The 16,741-nt window shown below is 41.4% G+C and overlaps 2 protein-coding genes across 3 annotated transcripts; one reads left to right on the top strand and one right to left on the bottom strand.

Annotated features, from left to right (window-relative positions):
- Positions 1 to 55: 55 nt before the first annotated feature.
- Positions 56 to 7,424, top strand: CZIB (CXXC motif containing zinc binding protein). 2 transcript variants are annotated; one of them, XM_003208840.5, is made up of 8 exons: positions 56 to 191; positions 271 to 354; positions 738 to 794; positions 1,496 to 1,577; positions 2,551 to 2,582; positions 3,044 to 3,121; positions 6,285 to 6,350; positions 7,181 to 7,424. In XM_003208840.5, the coding sequence occupies exons 1-8, from the start codon at positions 186 to 188 to the stop codon at positions 7,256 to 7,258; spliced, it is 483 nt and encodes a 160-aa protein (XP_003208888.1). In that variant the 5' UTR covers positions 56 to 185; the 3' UTR covers positions 7,259 to 7,424. The 2 variants fall into 2 exon arrangements, with proteins under 2 accessions (XP_003208888.1, XP_019474302.2); XM_019618757.3 differs by having other exon boundaries at positions 6,249 to 6,350.
- A 1,489-nt stretch (positions 7,425 to 8,913) lies between these two features.
- Positions 8,914 to 15,886, bottom strand: CPT2 (carnitine palmitoyltransferase 2). Its single transcript, XM_010716300.4, has 5 exons — positions 15,695 to 15,886; positions 14,921 to 15,001; positions 14,700 to 14,806; positions 10,951 to 12,255; positions 8,914 to 9,894 (listed from the first exon to the last, which is right to left on the bottom strand). The coding sequence occupies exons 1-5, from the start codon at positions 15,826 to 15,828 to the stop codon at positions 9,563 to 9,565; spliced, it is 1,959 nt and encodes a 652-aa protein (XP_010714602.2). The 5' UTR covers positions 15,829 to 15,886; the 3' UTR covers positions 8,914 to 9,562.
- Between the last annotated feature and the right edge of the window lie 855 nt (positions 15,887 to 16,741).

Here is a 16,741-nt window from a genome sequence, read left to right as displayed (position 1 = left end):
CCTGCGCCGCCCTCCATAGCACTCGCCATTCCCCCCCATAAGTTTTCCCATTCGGCCCCGCTCAGGGCGGTGTCAGGCCGCGCCGCCGGGCGCCATCTTGGCTGTGGGCAGCTCGGCTTCAGGTCGGCAGTGAGCAGCGACCGCCATCTTGACTGAGGGCAAAAGCGCACGGCCGGGAAGGTGCCATGGGGGTAGGTCGGGGCCGCGGCCGGGCCGTGCCGGGCCGACACGAGCTGAGCTGACGGGCTGTCGCTGCCTCTTGCCTTGCAGAGGATCGGGCTGCAGCTTCGCGCCACGTTGGAGAACATCACCCGGCTGCGGGCCGAGGGAGAGGACTTCCGCTGGTACCTCAAGGTGCGGGCTGCGTGAGCAGGGATCGCCGCTTTTAGCCTGAAAACTGCCGGGCATAGTGCTATAAGTGTCACATCTGTCCCCTTTAGCACGGCGAGCTGCAGAGCTGCTGGGCTTTTCCCCACGTTGTGCAGGCGGGCTGCTACAGGAGCCGCTCACGGGTTCCCAATGCACGCGTGGCACCGTGCGCTATTTACCATAGCAAGCAGTCCCAGTCTGAAGGTTAGAGCCTGCACTGCTGAGGCAGATGCTGAGCCTGACATCCCCAGCACACAGCTGCAGTAAGTGACGAGCTGTGTTCTTCCCATCTTCTACTTAGTGGCTGCATCTTGCAGTACGTGTTCCACCCAAAGCACGTAAATTCTCTGATTTATGTTATTTTTCAGCTGAAATGCGGGAACTGTGGTGAGGTCTCTGAAAAATGGCAGTACCTCCGGTTGATGGTAAGTTTCCCTGTGGTAACCTGCATCAAACAAAGAAAACAAGCCTGCCGTGTACATACAGTGAAGAGGAACGTCAGGGTGCGACAAATGCACATCAGATGAAATAGCTGCTGGTAATAGCAGCCATATGCAGTCAGGAAAAGCTGTTGTATTTTGTATTCAAAAATATATGGAGACTTAATTGAAATAAGCCATTGGAATGGTGACTTGGTGATAAAATATTTATTGACATCTGCTTTGAAAAGCCACCTTTCTGTAAAAACATCAGTTGAAAACAAATTTTGAAGTGATATTAGGATAAGCTTGTGCTTAAGGAATGTTGTTGGAGAAGGTTAGGCGATTCGGAGGGAGTTCAGCATGCTGGATGAGCATTTGGAAACTGAAGAAGCAGAGTAAATTTGTCAGGGATAAGAGAAGACTGTTATTAGAAAGGCATAATCATCTCTACTGCATGCATTTGGAGTTAAGGACATAACTATATCGTTATTCAGTGTTTTAACTCTAGAACAGTTACTGGAAAATTACTGAGTTACACATCTCTAGTTTCTAAAAGCCTTCTCAATGCAGGATTTTTAAAAAGCAAAAGTTTGAGATAATTCTTGTAAAATAAACAAGCAAACATAAAAGCTGTACCTTTGCAGGGGCTTCCAGTGGCTCAGCTAGAACAGAATTAAAAGTGTCTCCATTGTTATGATTTGTAGGACAGCGCTCCTCTGAAAGGAGGCAGAGGAAGTGCCACTATGGTGCAGAAATGCAAGCTGTGCTCCAGAGAGAACTCCATTGGTATGTGCTTAGAAATCTAAGATGCATCATCCATGTTATACTTTTCTCCTACATTTATTTTTCAGTCCCAATTTTTGTTTGAAACGTGTTTTTTTTTCCCTCACAAGTACCCAGCTGATACTATCACGCTTATGAAGGAAATTGAGAGGTCAGTTGGTCATCAACAACATAAAAAAAGAACTTAAGTCCACAATGTTGGACAGTAGGAACAACATGGCCAACTTCACAGCATTGCTGGATTATTTTTTCTTTTTGAGATTCAAGCAAATAGTCTGATTTAAAGAGATGCAGCTACTTGACTAGCTCAGGCTGTCACATCTGATTTTTCCACTGTATTCTATCTTTCTCTAATTGGGTTTTTCTCTCTATTGGGATGTAAGTGCTGCTTTATAAAGACATATAAGAAAAGAAACATTAGAAAAGTGTGGGATGAACTAGGCTGTTAGTTATAATTCCCATTAAATACATAAAACAGTAATAAACTAAATGCATGGTTATGGAAGTTACTTGCGGGTTCTTTGCTGCTCTGTGCCCTACAAAGGATTTCCACAAAGGCAGCTTTGGGGGTAGAGCTGGAGATAGTCAGACAACAACAACAACAACAAAACTGTACAACAATGTTCCTTGCAGCTGATGGGTTCTCAGGCCTTCCTGGTAAATTCAGGTTTCTGCATGAACAGAACTCTCGTCCTTTAGGTCATTTTACAAAAGTATCATTTGAATTTTTATTTTTCCTATTTTATTGGCAGGGTAACAAAATGGTGTAGTGTAAATTTCTCCAGAGGAGCAAGAATAATTCTATCTTTTGAAGAGCAACTGCAGGAATTGCTTGCTTACTTTGTTTCTTTTATTCCTAAGGATTTCTTTTCTGAAGGGAGAAACAGCTGGGACTTGGTTTGTGCTGTATTCTGAAGATGTGCTGCCACTCACTTTTACACATCTGTTGTTTTTTGTGTTTTTTTTTTTTTTTTAGATATTTTAAGTCAGACAATCAAGCCATATAATGTAAGTTTGTTTTCTTTTATGTAAGTGAAATATGAGTAGATATTAATAGTAATCCCAGTTCTTGCTGTATCATCACATTTCTCTTTCAAGAATACATAAACTCCATACATTCACATGATAAAAAAAAATTGTCTCTCGTAGACTTCTGAACAGTCTAATGGAGAATAAAATTTGCAGTTAACAGTAGCTCAGTCTCAAATATAGAATAATCTGTGATACATTTCACAAGCAAAACATGAAACTGTATTACTCAAATCACAGGCAATTGTTTCCTTTTGAAGGCTTCCTTGTGGCAGAGCAAGACATTCAGTTAATTACAACCCATTAAACTAGCCCTAGGATTTTGCTGTCACTTGGGACATCAGAGTTGATAGTACTGCCTATAAAGCAGTTCATTCCCAGAGTAATATCTGTCACTGTTTTATTGGCTGAAAACTAACAGTATTCTGACTCAATTACAGGCTGAAGACAGTGAGAAATTCAAGACAATAGTGGAGTTTGAATGCCGAGGTTTGGAACCAGTTGACTTTCAACCACAGGTGAGTTCATACTTGTGATTTGTTTATCAGTTTTTAAGAGCACTTAGAGACTCTAGAGCAATTAAAACATAGTTTTTGAAATGCTACTGCTCTTCCTGGAATGTCCTTGACCTTCCTGATTTTCCATCTTCTCCATAGTACTTTATTCAACTTCAGAAAATCACAAACAGCTTAACAACTGTGGAATTCTTTGTACTTGTGTTCCAGTAGCATAAAATACCAGTGGATTATTCGTAATGCCTTACACATGGATGGGCATCACTCATCTGAACTGATCTGAAAGGTCTTCATTGCTCAGGTTATTGTGAATGGGAGTTTTCCAAAGGGGAATCGCAAGAGCACGCAAATAGCCACAGATAGCTACAGTCAGGGGAGCTCCACTTCGGTTATTGATACATTACAAAAAAAAATAAACAAAGTTCCAGATATGAACAGTCATCAGTATATGACCTCTAAGTAAATCTTGCAATATGACATCAAAGCTGTAGGAAATGTATTGGTAATCTTCCATTGGAAACCTGCTCAGACCAAAACTGAGGAAGGCAGTTAAAGGCTGTTGCAAAGCACGCTTCAGGGTTCAGAGTCAAAGGATTTCTTCACTGCCAAGCCAGTACCTAGTGATTCATTTGCTTGTGCATGGTCATGCTGTATGCAATCTAACTCCTTACTATATTTAACCAGATTAGGTGTAAATAGACTGACAAATATAAACCTGTCTTATCCTCCCTTCAGACTGTGACACTATGCTAACAAACAGATGAAAAAAGCTGATCCTGCAAGGAATTAGGTATAAATGAAGTCACCACAGCATTGTTGTGCAGGAGGAAGTCTTCATTTTTAATTCAAGTCCATCTTTCTAAGCAGAAGGGATCTTCGCTTATTCCTGTTTGAAGGCTTTGATGCCAGACAGAACTAGGAACTTGAACTTCAAGTAAAATCTATGGGAAACCTCTGAGATGCAGGAGATGTTTACAGATCTGCATCCTACCTAACACTTTTATCTGCAGAACAAAGACTTCACAGCTTTCATAAGCTTTTCATATAATATTCCCTAAGTGTAGTCTGTGCACTCGAATGGAGAGTGCACTTCAGTCCCTGAGCAGATTCTTCAGTGAATTTCCTGATACCCAAATGAATAAATATATATACTTCTGTGACTCTTTACAGTTCTATAAACTGTTATATTTTATGTGATCCAAGCCAACCTGTCTGCCCTGCAGTCAAAGGGACTGGCCATAGCATTACTGTACAATTTTTTTTTTTAATTAGATACAAACAAACCATCCCTGAGGTCAATTTAGTGTGGAGGATTCTTTACAGAATTTTTCTTAAACCTTCAGCTTCTTTGCTTTGTGCCAACATTAATAGTTACACTGGTAGCAGATGTGTGTCAATATGCTGTTTTAAATTAAAGTCAGCAGGAATTTTTGCTTTAATTGTTGGTCCTTTGCCTGTCAGCAGAGGGCAGACGAGGCATTGCAGTTCCCAGATTCCTTTAACAGATTAAATGAGTCTGCTTTGACGCCAAAGCTATAAGAACGTGTCTGGTATAGAAGCTTGAAATTCAGTCACACAGCTTATTGTTCCTTGGAGTGCTGGCGAATCTCTTTTTCTACTCTTTGTTCTATACTTTAGCTCTGCATTTTTCACCCATGATGGTGATCTGCCTCCTCAGCTGTTGCAATTCCTTTGAATTGGGCTTCTGACAATTATGTACAGGGCATATTTACACTGTGCCTTGCAGATAACTCTTCCTGTTGTTCATGTCTGCCATACTGCGGTCTGTTTAACTCCCAAACATTTAACCTTCCACTAAATCCTGAAGTATTTTACAATCATGTAGTTTACTTCACACATTCCTACAAAGTGAAGTGTCTGTTTGGTACTAGAAGAGATTTCTTTATCAAAAATGTTGGTGCAGATCCCTAGCAGAAGACCAAGAAACCACCTTTTCTTCCTAGATGCTTCTCAGTAAAATTCTACTATTAGCAGCAGCACTACAAGAAACCCCACTATTGAGATGGTTGAGATTTTTAAGTTTCCTTTAAAACTAATAAAGCTTATTTTACAGCTTGAAAACTGTAAGCCCTTGTGTAACTGATGTTTTAACAGAAAAATCAGAAAGAACATCTTGTTCTTGTGCTATATCTCTCTGATACGTAACTTCCTTCCTACAGCTATTCATATCTTTTCCTTCACCTCTTTAAAAACCGTAACAGTAGCAATAGTGATGAACTCTACTATTTGGATGCTATTATCTGTCCAGTTAGCTAATTGATCCTCCTCACACTCAAGGCTTGCTAGTTACTTCTATACCTAAATCCAGCATAGACTACTTCCTTCTCTGGAGCAGCTTGGATTGTGATCATTTTTAAACCAGAACAACTAACTCTTTTCCATACTTTTTCTATGTTTTCTCACAGTGAGTTTATTATGTAGCTATTTTATATATAATGCCTGCATAAATTCTAAATACAAATTAAAGCTATTAGTAGTTGGATGTTGATAGAACTCAACTTTACTTTTTAACGTTTATCTAAAACTACTGAAAGTACTTTTCTGGTAAGAAACATAAAAGAGCAATATTGTTTTATTTTACACTGTGTTTGTTTGTATCAAGACTTCCCATTTCACAAGTGGTGGGGGGAAGAGTCACAGCATCATGCTGATCTGCAGAGCAAGGGAAGGCAACAATACTGCCTTCTACCAGAATATAAACATTCTCACACAGGTGTTTATCAATGTACAGCGCAGAAGACAATAGAGGGACAAGTCACTTACCCTTTCTGAAGACTGCTGAATGCTCCAGAGGGGGTAATCTCCAAATAGAGATTCTGCTTCCTCAGCTAACCCTTAAACAAGAGTGAGGAGGAGAGGACCCACATTCTACTCCTTCTGGTTGCCCAGGTGCATTACTTGCACCTGTGTGCCCTGGGTTAGCCACACCTTCTCACCTGGTAGTCAATCACTGGTTCAGGTCATGACCTAGCAATCCCCATACACGACCCTTGTCCAGGAAACAGATTGGCTGTTTTTCCTACCTAATTTAGATGAAATACAATAAAAGTGTGCAATGTTACTTTCTTTAAACATCTCAATGTTTATACTTAGTATTTTCTTTGTACAGCTTATTCTTAAAAACTTACTGCAAATATGTTTGCAGGCAGGATTTGCTGCTGAAGGTGCAGAGTCTGGCACACCTTTCAATGACATAAACTTGTTAGAAAAGGTATGTTGTCTTAGTTTCGTTAGTAATTCTAATTATCTAGCTTCTGTTTCCTATGACACTAACCTGAAATATGTATCTTGCACATGAGAGGCTAGTTTTGCATTTTCAGATAGGTATGAGACAGTCATAACTGGACAGAGAAACTACAACTGTGAATAACCAGCACTACTAACAGTTTCATTTTATCAGCATGCATTTTATATCTTGGGAGCTGACAGAGAAATGCAACTTATAAATCATTCAGAATTTCAAAGAGCAAATACCCACAGTACTAAATGGCTGCTCTTATTCAGAGTGGTAAACTAATTTCCTTAGGATGTCTGTACTTTTTCCTCTGCACACAGATATTAAAAAGTAAGATAAAGATACTCTCCTTCAAAGCACAGGATAATGACTCCAGCATTGCAAATCTTCCTTGGCTGTGAGCAAGAATCTCAAGGTCAAATCTGTTCCCCTATATCCTACTTGGCAGGGATCTGCTTGTCTGCTGAACCACATGACTAGGGTATTGTAAATGATAGATAATCCTTTCATCTGCCATGGTTGCTGTTTTGTCCACTGCAGGCTGTGGACTGCTTTTTTATTTTCTTTAAAGTTTGTTAAGATAAGAACACTGACACTAAAGTCCATTTAGGTCAGTCCATTTCAGGTCAGTGCTCTCACTTCTCTGAAAAATTAGAATACAGCTTAGATTTATGTTGGAAGCACCATGCAATCAGTAAGACCCAAACTGTGAGTGAGGCTTAGCTTCAGTTAATTCCAGTCTCTGATTTAGACACTATTGTCATCTATCGTCTGTGGCTAATGCTATGAAATCTTAATTCCCACAGGATTGGAATGACTATGATGAAAAAACAAAGGAATCTGTTGGAATCTATGAAGTTACTCATAAATTTATTAAATGCTGATGTTCACACTGCTAACAAACCTTGGCATGCTTATTAATGAGGGAGCTGAAGACATCAGAGAGAGCTTCACTGGCGTTATTGTTCACGTCTGAACTTCACAAATAGAAACCTAAGTAAATTGCATTTACTGCCTGTGGAATGTCTAATAAAAGATTTTTCACAGAGAGCTTTGAGATGGTCTTAGTACACACTTAAAGTTACATATATGCCTAGCTGATTTCAAATGTTTTCTTAATGAGTTTTTTGGGAATACATATGGTTGAGATGGACTGCTGCTTAGAATATTTAGATGACTCATTGCCTTGAAGCTTTAAATAGGTTTAATTAATCTCCAAGAAATACCCACATTCCATTCTCTAGCAAATAAGGTCTTTTCACCACTACACCTAGAAGATGGCTGAGAGTGTTGGTAAAGAGAGCGTGCTAACTGCTGAAGCAAAGATGTACATACTGGACTGTCAGAAAGCTATAAAAGACACAGAAGTGACTTCTGAAAATACTTAATAAGCTTAACTGCTATTGGCAGTTATACCTGTTACTCTTTCTGAAAATAAAGTTACCCTCCTGAATACATTATCAGGTAAAGTAATTTCTAGTTGCAGACACTTTCTACTTCTTGGCAAGCACTCTCACAGTCTTGCACATTGTTGCCATGTTTAAAAAATAAATACTTTCTCTTGTTAACTTCATTCAAAGACTTTTGCTCTGAGTATATTAGTTTCTTCATCCGCCAAAACCTTCCCTTCTTTGTTCAAACTGAAAGGATAATCCTGGTAAGTGTTAAACCAAGCTTTGAATACTTTTCAACTGAAAGCTACAACAGTACATCACAGGCTGCAGAGGAAAAAGCGCTGACAAGGAAAAGTTCACAAGCCTTTGGGGTTATGTATTTTAAGCGTCTCCCCTTCCCCGTGCTTGCAGTACATGCTATGGTGTTGCTTACACTTCCTGCACTAAATAAAGATACCAAGCAAATCTGAAAGCTGAGATCACAAAAGAAGGGTAAAGGTGAATAGGTTTCTGAGCTTTAAAACTCACGTCACATCCTACCATCACACTCAGACTTCAAGTTCTACCAGTATATCTGGCTGTCCACAACACAGTGGCCTACGCTGAAAGAAGCATGCTGCAAGGACGATGCATCTGACCAGAATAAAAACAATATGGAAGTTACGAAGGTTTAAAGACTGAGGAGTTCAAGTTATCTGTACCATGATGAATTTTCTGCAAAAGGTGGAATTTCAGCAAAACGATCTGCATTTGACTCCAGACAACTTTGAGCTCCTTGGCTAAAAGGTCCCTTTTGCTCCCACACAGTTTAGCTGCCGGAGTTTGAGTCAGGAGCAGCAGGAAAACTTGTCTGTACTGGTTTGATCTTGCATTCACAGTGTGATTAAGTTATAGTGATGTCTATGCTTAAGCTCTCTTGGAATCCAGAGATTTCTGTGAAGACTTGGTCAAGTTCAGTGGTATTTCTTTTTTAAAGCATAAATGTACGCAGTGAAACAAAAGCAGCAGATTACTGGACAGACTTCATGTATGGATGGTGAGAGACAACACTGCAAGAAGTATTCTTTTTAACCCTTACAAGAAATACAAGGTATTGGTAAATGGACTACTCATACTGTATAATTTTGACATGGTAATAAAAGAACTTTATAGTTACTAGTAGATAGCTTTATTACATCACAGATTTTTCTAGTCAATTTAACAACAGAGTGGGTGATCGCAGGTTAGTTAGAGCCTCTCATTTCATTTTTCATTACTCAAAAAGTTGTCGCATTGGAAAGGCTTCAAACTGTTGAGGTACAACCAGTTCTGATATTTATTCAAGTTTAAAGAGAGAAGTGTGATCACTATAAGCAAGCTTACTGAAAGTGCAAATGTAATCACACTGTCAGATTTAACACAATTGCTTGTATTATTTTAAAATCAAACAGTTTAAAGGTGCTGTTGTCTATCTGAAACTCACAACAAACTCAATGTTTGAGTTCATAAATTTGTTAACAGTGCTTTTTTATTCTAGATGTGTTGTCTAAAACATGTTGATCTGCTTGGATAGATGGCTCCACTACTTCATTTCAACACTGTGAATGTTTTTATTTCCTGAAATGCGTACTCAAGGTCTGTGCTTGATTTTTTTTACATTTAAAAATCAAATTGAATCTACAGTGTTCAAGTTCAATGAAGATAAATGAAGCCAACTGAGCTTAGTAGTTTGTCATGTTGAACACTGGTTGGCATGTACTGCCAATTAGAAAAAGTCCGCATTTTCTAGCACAACTGTAAAGCTCTTTTATTTAACTAACTACCAACCTTCTTGCCTTTTAAAACATTAAAAATATCTTCTAGTGACTTGTATATACACTGAAGGAATTCTTTACCATTCCTAGTTGGGTAAGAGGAAACATTGCAACCTATCCAATCATCATGTACTTGATACCCTACTCCAAAGCCATCCGGCACCACTGGGCCAAATCCTCCTAATTGCACGGCTGGACTAACCAATGTGCTTGTAGAAATGATGTTGTAATTAAGCCGAGCATAGGCTTGGTCTTGATAGAACTCAGGCAGGGCAATACCTTTGGATAAGGCCAAATAGCGCAACCCAAACAGGTGTCGGTCAAATCCCTGACCTGTTGAAATAAAATAGCAAGTATTAGAGATTTTTGTGGGAAGCAAACTCACTTATTTCAACCTCACGCTGCTCTTAAGCCACAAAAGGTCTGTAGAGCTCAGAGTTTCTTCAGAATTAGCAAGAAATATTTGTCATAACGCAGACATTCTGCACTTCTAATGCACTTATTAGAACGAAGTTTTAGTAAGTTGCACTGCTAGCCTCAACCAGGAATCATGATTGTAAGCCGAACTGCAATGTTAACAACTTTAATAATGCATTACATTATTTGATCAATTAGTTATCTGAACATTTTCAGGTTATTTAAAAAAGAGATAAAGGATTTCCTAAATTTATTAATCTAAAAAAGAAGAGGATTTTGCATCAATAGAAAAAGGCAAATTTTAGATTCTGTTGGCTAATGTTCAGTAGTCTTCTTGAGTTTAATGAAGCAAGTTATACTTCTGGAAAGGTCAATTCAGAAGAAAAATACCAGGATAGCACAGCTAAAGAATCAGTTTGATTTGGAAGCTGTTACAGCCTTAATACCCCTACAGGCATAAGACAGCAACTCTTCAGTCATAAAGCCGAAGTTCTTGGTTGCCCTGGAGCATACAGTGTGCAGTTAAGTATTTATCAGTGCTTCAAGTCACCCAACTGCTCTGTGGACAAAAACTGAAGTATAAAAACCTTTGGGCACGTTAACAGTGAACTAGGAGCACAAAGGCATTCTCTCCCAGTTAAGAAATGCATCTCAACACACTTTAAACTGCAGCCTTCTGCTAGTTTTTGTTAGGTTTGCATGAATATAAGGCCTCCATCAAAATTCACAGAATCATAGAATGGCCTGGGTTGGAAGGGACTCTAAGGATCATCAAGCTCCAACCCCTTGCCACAGGCAGGGTCGCCAACCTCCATATCTAATAGTACATCAGGCTGCCAAGGGCTCCATCCAGCCTGGCCTTGAACACCTCCAGGGATGGGGCATCCACAACCTCTCTGGTGTGAAGTAGATTTTTACAGCAACCTTAACAAACAGTTCAAAAAGCAGAGTGTTTGGTATAATCCAACTTACCCATAGCAGCTTCTTTTGTCAAACGGCCATGGTACTTTGAGCATTGTACAATCAATTCCTGAAGCTCTTCTGTGCTATGCTTGGATGGTTCCCTGACAAAAGCCTCTGAACATTTCTTTGTATGGACAGAGGCAGGACGTATAGTCTCTGTGCGTCCATGTTTGAAAGCTGCAGTACTACAAGATTCATATGTAGCAACAGTCTGATTGTACTGCCGAAGGAAAGCCATCTGGAAGGCAAGCTGAGCCACGGCATCTGGGCTTACCTTCTTCTGCTTTAGCAGTTCCTTGCCCCCTTCATGGAACTGAATCATATTAAGAGACAGTCCTTCTACACTGGCATCAAAATGCTGCTTTGCTTTGGTAATTCCTGCTTTTAAGGCATCGTTCAGCTTAAAGTCAAGTTTCCGTACTGCTGTGGAAGAGTCTACTGAAGCAGGCTGGGACTGAGGGTTCACAGCTGGTACTTCAGTACTATCTTTAAAGACTTCATTCTGGAATCTGAGTACGGCCACACCATCACCCCAGGAATGTTCAAAATTAACTCCTGCGGTGCCATCTTTAGCTATGATGAGATTGAAGGATTTGTCATACCAGCGGTTAGCAGCATCTCCGTGCAACATAGTATGGGACAAGTGCACAAAGTCTTTAATGGGAAAATCATCTAAACTGAGACAAAACACTGCAGAGTCTATTTTTTGAAGAGCTTCCTCATTGCCATTATCCAGTAGATCCTTTCTCAGCAATGCCCACGTATCTCTGTTTTCACTGGAGAGGTAGCCAAGAGGGAAGGCCGAGGCTGGACTGTTATCACTAAGGATGTATTTCAAGTGTGCTTGTATTTCTGAAGGTTTCAGCATATTTCCATCTCTATCAATAACATCAAACACATAAAAATTCCCCTTTCTCAGTACCAGTAAATGTTTTGCCTTTTCATCTGTATAAAGCTCATCTCTGTTGAGTTTAGGCAGCCGTGTAGAATTGAAAAGCCTGAAATACTGAGACATATCTAGAGGATATGCATTGACCATATAAGCACCAAACCAAGAAAGTGAAGAAGGCACAAATCGGATAATTTTCTTAAAGAGCTGAGTGTCACTTTTTTCGGGATTGAGGTGAAAAACTTCTGGTTCAAGATAACCAGCCCTGAAGGTCTTCATAAAACGTACAGCAGAAACAGTTATGTTTGTAGCTCGAATGAGTTGATCATTATATTCAGATTTTGGATCAGGATTAAAAGACATAAATGCATTAAAATTCAAAACAACAGGTTCACGTGCTTTTAAGTACATATCAAACCAGGGACCTGAAAACAGAGAGTTGAGAAACAGGTCAGAACATAAAAGCAGCATTCTGAATCAAACAGATGTTCAGAAAGTCAATATCCTGCCCCAGTGATCATAAATAAATACCTACTGCAGCACATATGAACAAGAAAAACATAAGCAATTATTCCTCCAAGGATTCTCCCAATGTCCTATCATGAAAAGAGTACTGCTGGTTACTAGTGAAAACACTGAATTTGGAACTGTCTGTACTAAGATTGTCAGTGTTATTTACAATGAGGGAAAATTTCCTTTTTTTCTGTATGCCTCTAACAAATCCTAACTTCTTCCTCTTTCTATCCACTGACACTATCAACACTGAACAGAACTGGCAAAATGATGAGGTTAGAGAGAACCTCAAGGTAATTATTCCAGGCTGAGAACAGACTTCAGGAAGAATTACATTTGATACCCCAGGTCTTTTAGACAGTCTCACTTCATTGTGTGGCCGTTGACACATCAAGAAGCACAAATGTGAAACAAACATTCTGTCCTTGCCATAACCAAGGTCTAGCTCTAAAATGTGGTCATGCCTACACATTTGTCTCTAAGAAACAAAATCCAGGAGTTAAGGCAGGAAGAGTGTTGGTTTTGTTTGTTCATTTATTTTAAGTAGGCTTATTATTAACAACTTTGAACTCAGTAAGGTTTGGTACTACACGCTGTCGGGAAGCATACAAAGGAAGCACGTGGCCACCAAAGACAGCTGATGGGCTGTAAGAAAGGCAACGGGCTAACTCAAGGATCTAAGTCACAATTATAATTCCTGGTCCTCACTGATTAGTAACCAAATTCCTCGTTGTCACATCGCCTTTTAACCTTGGTCTTGAAAGATGAAAATGGGGGCAACTATACATATTTTCTACTTGGTTTCTGAAAGTATCTTTTATGAGGCCTAAAAAAAGAATTATAACTAAATAAAAGGAAGATAAAAGCTCTGTATTTCACTGACACAAAGCAGAAGCATGTTGGTTAGTCTTGACAAATACCATAGTCAGCAGCAGTTAAAACTCCACCTACTGTACAAAGGGAATGGATAGCATGAGCTAATAAACTGAACAGCAGCTTATATGAAATACTCTGCTATTCTGTACAGAGTGTGTGGTTGCTATGCAATTTGCAAAGCCAACACCCTAATGAGTAACCTCAGTAGACAGTGAGGACAACATGCAAACTCCTAATTCCATAGGTATTTGAATATTTCCACCTTTGTCGCTACCCATCCATTCAAAACTTTCACAGGCTTATGTCTGCATTTGGAAGTCAGTGGAAGCAACAATTAGGAAGAACAACCTAAAAGCTATGCATACCTCCCTCTCAATTTGTATTCCTTTATTCTCATCTTTCACTTTCTGCATCTCTCAGTTTCTTTTCCTCTTTATAAAAACATAAGTTCCTAGTTGTTGGGTTTTTTGCTTGGTTGGTTTGGTTTTTTTTGGAGGGCATTGTTTCAAGTCCAGAGTACTAACCACTTTCTGACCTACCTCACAGTTCAGTATTCTTGCTAAGCAACTTGGAATTACTTGAAAATCATCACTTTCATTCCCTTAATAGAGCTTCTATACCTTAATAGAGCTAACTTGTAATACAGACTATGCCTGTGGTTGATCTCTTCCTTCCATTGTTTTTCACTCCAATAGCACCACTTCTTTCCCTCCCTTTACAACGGTGGTGAGTATTCTCACTCAACTACTTGAGTACTCAACTTCAGTACTCAACTACTTGAGTATTTCCTATTCAAAAAGGGAAAAAATGTCTTTAGGACTGCAATTCTTGTTTAGCAACATTCTACCATCCTGCAGAATTTTGGTACATTCAAGTTACATCATTCTACCAGATACTCAGAATTTGCCCAAATACTGTCACAGGAAATATTCACAGCATGTTATTCCAAGCTTATGCAACAGAGAGCTTAAGCTTTAGCCCATTTTATTTGTAGCATTATGAGCTGCCTATTATGAAGTATGATGACCTAAAGACTCCTTCTGCATCCAATTAGAATCCCAGAAACACAGAATAACCTGAGTTGGAAAGGTTCACCAAAGATCACCAAGTCCAAACCCTGGTGCACACAGAATCACTCAAAAACCAAACCTATGGGAGTGTGTCCCTAAGCACCAGCAGTTAAGGACTGTACTCACCGCCCTCTGGGGCAGAAGCTTTCCCTCACCCCTACCTGACCCTCCCCTGAGGCAACTCCCCACTGTTCCCTCAGCCCGTGTTGCTGTCACCAGACAGCAGAGCTCAATTGCTGTCCCTCCTCTCCCTGTGAATAGCTGCAGTTGCCATGAGGCCTCCCCTCAGCCCCCTCTGCTCTGGGCTGAACAAACCGAGGGACCCCAGCTGCCCCTCATTCAGCTTGCCTTTTAGACCCTTCACCATCTTCACAGCTCTGCAGAAGCAGAGTATCCCCTGGCCAACATACCTGTGATGTAACTAGTATGCTTGTTCTGGTTGTCTTGAGCAACTAGTTGCTCATGCAGCTCTCTTCCAATTCCCTTTTCAAACTGATGAGCAAGTTCTTCAGTTTTCCTATAGCAATCAGTAAAAGATTGAAATGCTTTCACAATTCATATTTTCGATATGTAACACTCAACTTTGAAGCAACAAATGATACTGCATTATGACTATCTTATTTGTCCATACCTGAACTGGTCATCATTTAAAAGAGGTTTCTGGGCATTCAGATATCTCCTAATTGTATCTTCTAGTTTGGGAACAGGCAGTCTGAAGGAAGGGGAACAAAGACACTTCAGCAATGGTATTGATGAGGTTTCAGCTTCTTACACTGCGGTCGCGATTTCTCTCCCTGCTTCTCTATCCTTCCTATATCCCTTATTAACTCAGTAGCTTAGAAGTTTCTTAATGCAAGGAGGAGAAAGGGAATAGATACATGTCATCACAGCATAATGCCCTCATGAGAAGCACAACTCAACTGCTGTTACTGCAGTGAAGGGTCTTAAGAACTTGCAGGCAACACAGCGACACAAACAGCTGCAAGGAGCAGCAGCCACGAAGGAGAGAGGCTTAATTTCACAGAACCACCGAATCACAGGATGTCCCGAGTCGGAAGGGACCTGTAAGGCCCACCGGGTCCAGCCCTGGCTCCACACAGGCCCACCCGCATTGGCGTCCGTGGGCTCCCGCATCGCCATTCTCTTACAGGTTTCCCACTAGTATCGCTAAAAGCTTCCTCTCTGCCCGAACACGAAACAGATGAGTACCACAAACAGCCAGCGAGCCCAGCCGGACCGCGGCTGATCAACATCAGGAAAGACGGCTGCCCTCTGCTCACAGCCCCTCCGGCCGCTCCCGACCTCAGCCCGCGTCCCCCGCTGCCCGAGGACGCTCCTTCCAAGGCCCTGCCTCCCCGAGGAGCCCGCGGGGCCGCCGGTCCACCGGGGCAGCGGCCCGCGGTACCTGGGCAGGCTCTTCTGATAGTGCATGGTGGGCACGATGCTGCGGTGCAGGAACTCGGCATCGCCCGCGCTGCTGTACGCCCGCCGCCAACGGCACAACGCGACCCGCCCCACCGCCAGCTGCCGCGCCGCCATGTTGCCCGGTCACCCGCCGTGCGGCGCCGCCCCGCTCCTCCCGCTGCCCGGGCCGGGACTGAGGAGCGCCCGCCCCGCGCAGGGGAACTCCGCGGAGTGTAGCCGCGGCCGGGCTGTGAGGGGCCCGGAGGGCCGTCTAAAGGGCGGAGGGTGCCGGCTGCGGTGCTCGGGGTTGCGGTGCTCGGGGTTGCAGTTCCGCCGGCAGCGCTCAGCTCGGGAAGCGCTCCTGCTGCATCGTTTCATCTGGAAGGTGTTTGCGTGCATGCCGTAATGGCAGCAAACCTGTCTGCCTTGTGTCCGCACTCAGACGGCAGTACGAGTTCAGTACTTTCTTGCATAAGCATTAATAAAATTTTAAATGACTGTGTTGTTTTGTCAGCACTCCTATTCACCACACAGAATCCATATATTTTTTCTGTTTGGTGTGTGTGTGTGTCCGTATGCCTTACAGACCATACAGTGTTGTATTCGTGCTTCCAGGAGGACGCTTTGCTGACCCTTGAGCTCACTGTTCACTCACCCCATTGCTCACACGTGAGCACGTACCTACACACACTGCCTCGCAGTATGAAACAAAGCACTGCAAATACTCAAATGTGTTCTATGGAGTATTTTCCATAAAAATACTGAACAATCTCTCAGTAGCTCAGGCTCTGCATAGCATTTCAGTGAGTGCAGCACAGTGAGCAGTCATGGCTCTGCATTTTTGCTTATAAAAACAGCATTGGTACTGAGTGCAGACACGGTGAAGGAAAGGAAAGCAATCCCGTGGCTTACTCTGATAATCCTCTGAAAGTAAATTGGCCCTACTCTAATCAACAGAGTGGTGGAAGAAAAAGTGAAATCATTTTGCTTCCAGGATAACAGATGCCAACTGCCAGCAGCTTTCCCTTGTGTGTTTCAGCATACTGCT

This window comes from Meleagris gallopavo, chromosome 10, assembly GCF_905368555.1.
Source record: "Meleagris gallopavo chromosome 10, MGAL_WU_HG_1.1, whole genome shotgun sequence".
Lineage (NCBI taxonomy): Eukaryota > Metazoa > Chordata > Aves > Galliformes > Phasianidae > Meleagris > Meleagris gallopavo.
Note: the sequence above shows the minus strand (reverse complement) of the source record. Positions and strands in the feature narration are given on the sequence as shown.

Excerpts from the sequence above, each read along its gene's own strand:
- CZIB (XM_019618757.3), top strand. Across the intron at positions 795-1,495 it reads GGCAGTACCTCCGGTTGATG|GACAGCGCTCCTCTGAAAGG; the intron begins GTAAGTTTCCCT and ends TATGATTTGTAG. Across the intron at positions 6,351-7,180 it reads ACATAAACTTGTTAGAAAAG|GATTGGAATGACTATGATGA; the intron begins GTATGTTGTCTT and ends TAATTCCCACAG.
- CPT2 (XM_010716300.4), bottom strand. The coding sequence starts at position 15,828 with ATGGCGGCGCGGCAGCTGGCGGTGGGGCGGGTCGCGTTGTGCCGTTGG. Across the intron at positions 15,002-15,694 it reads TATCAGAAGAGCCTGCCCAG|ACTGCCTGTTCCCAAACTAG; the intron begins GTACCGCGGGCC and ends CCCTTCCTTCAG. Across the intron at positions 9,895-10,950 it reads GACAAAAGAAGCTGCTATGG|GTCAGGGATTTGACCGACAC; the intron begins GTAAGTTGGATT and ends TTATTTCAACAG.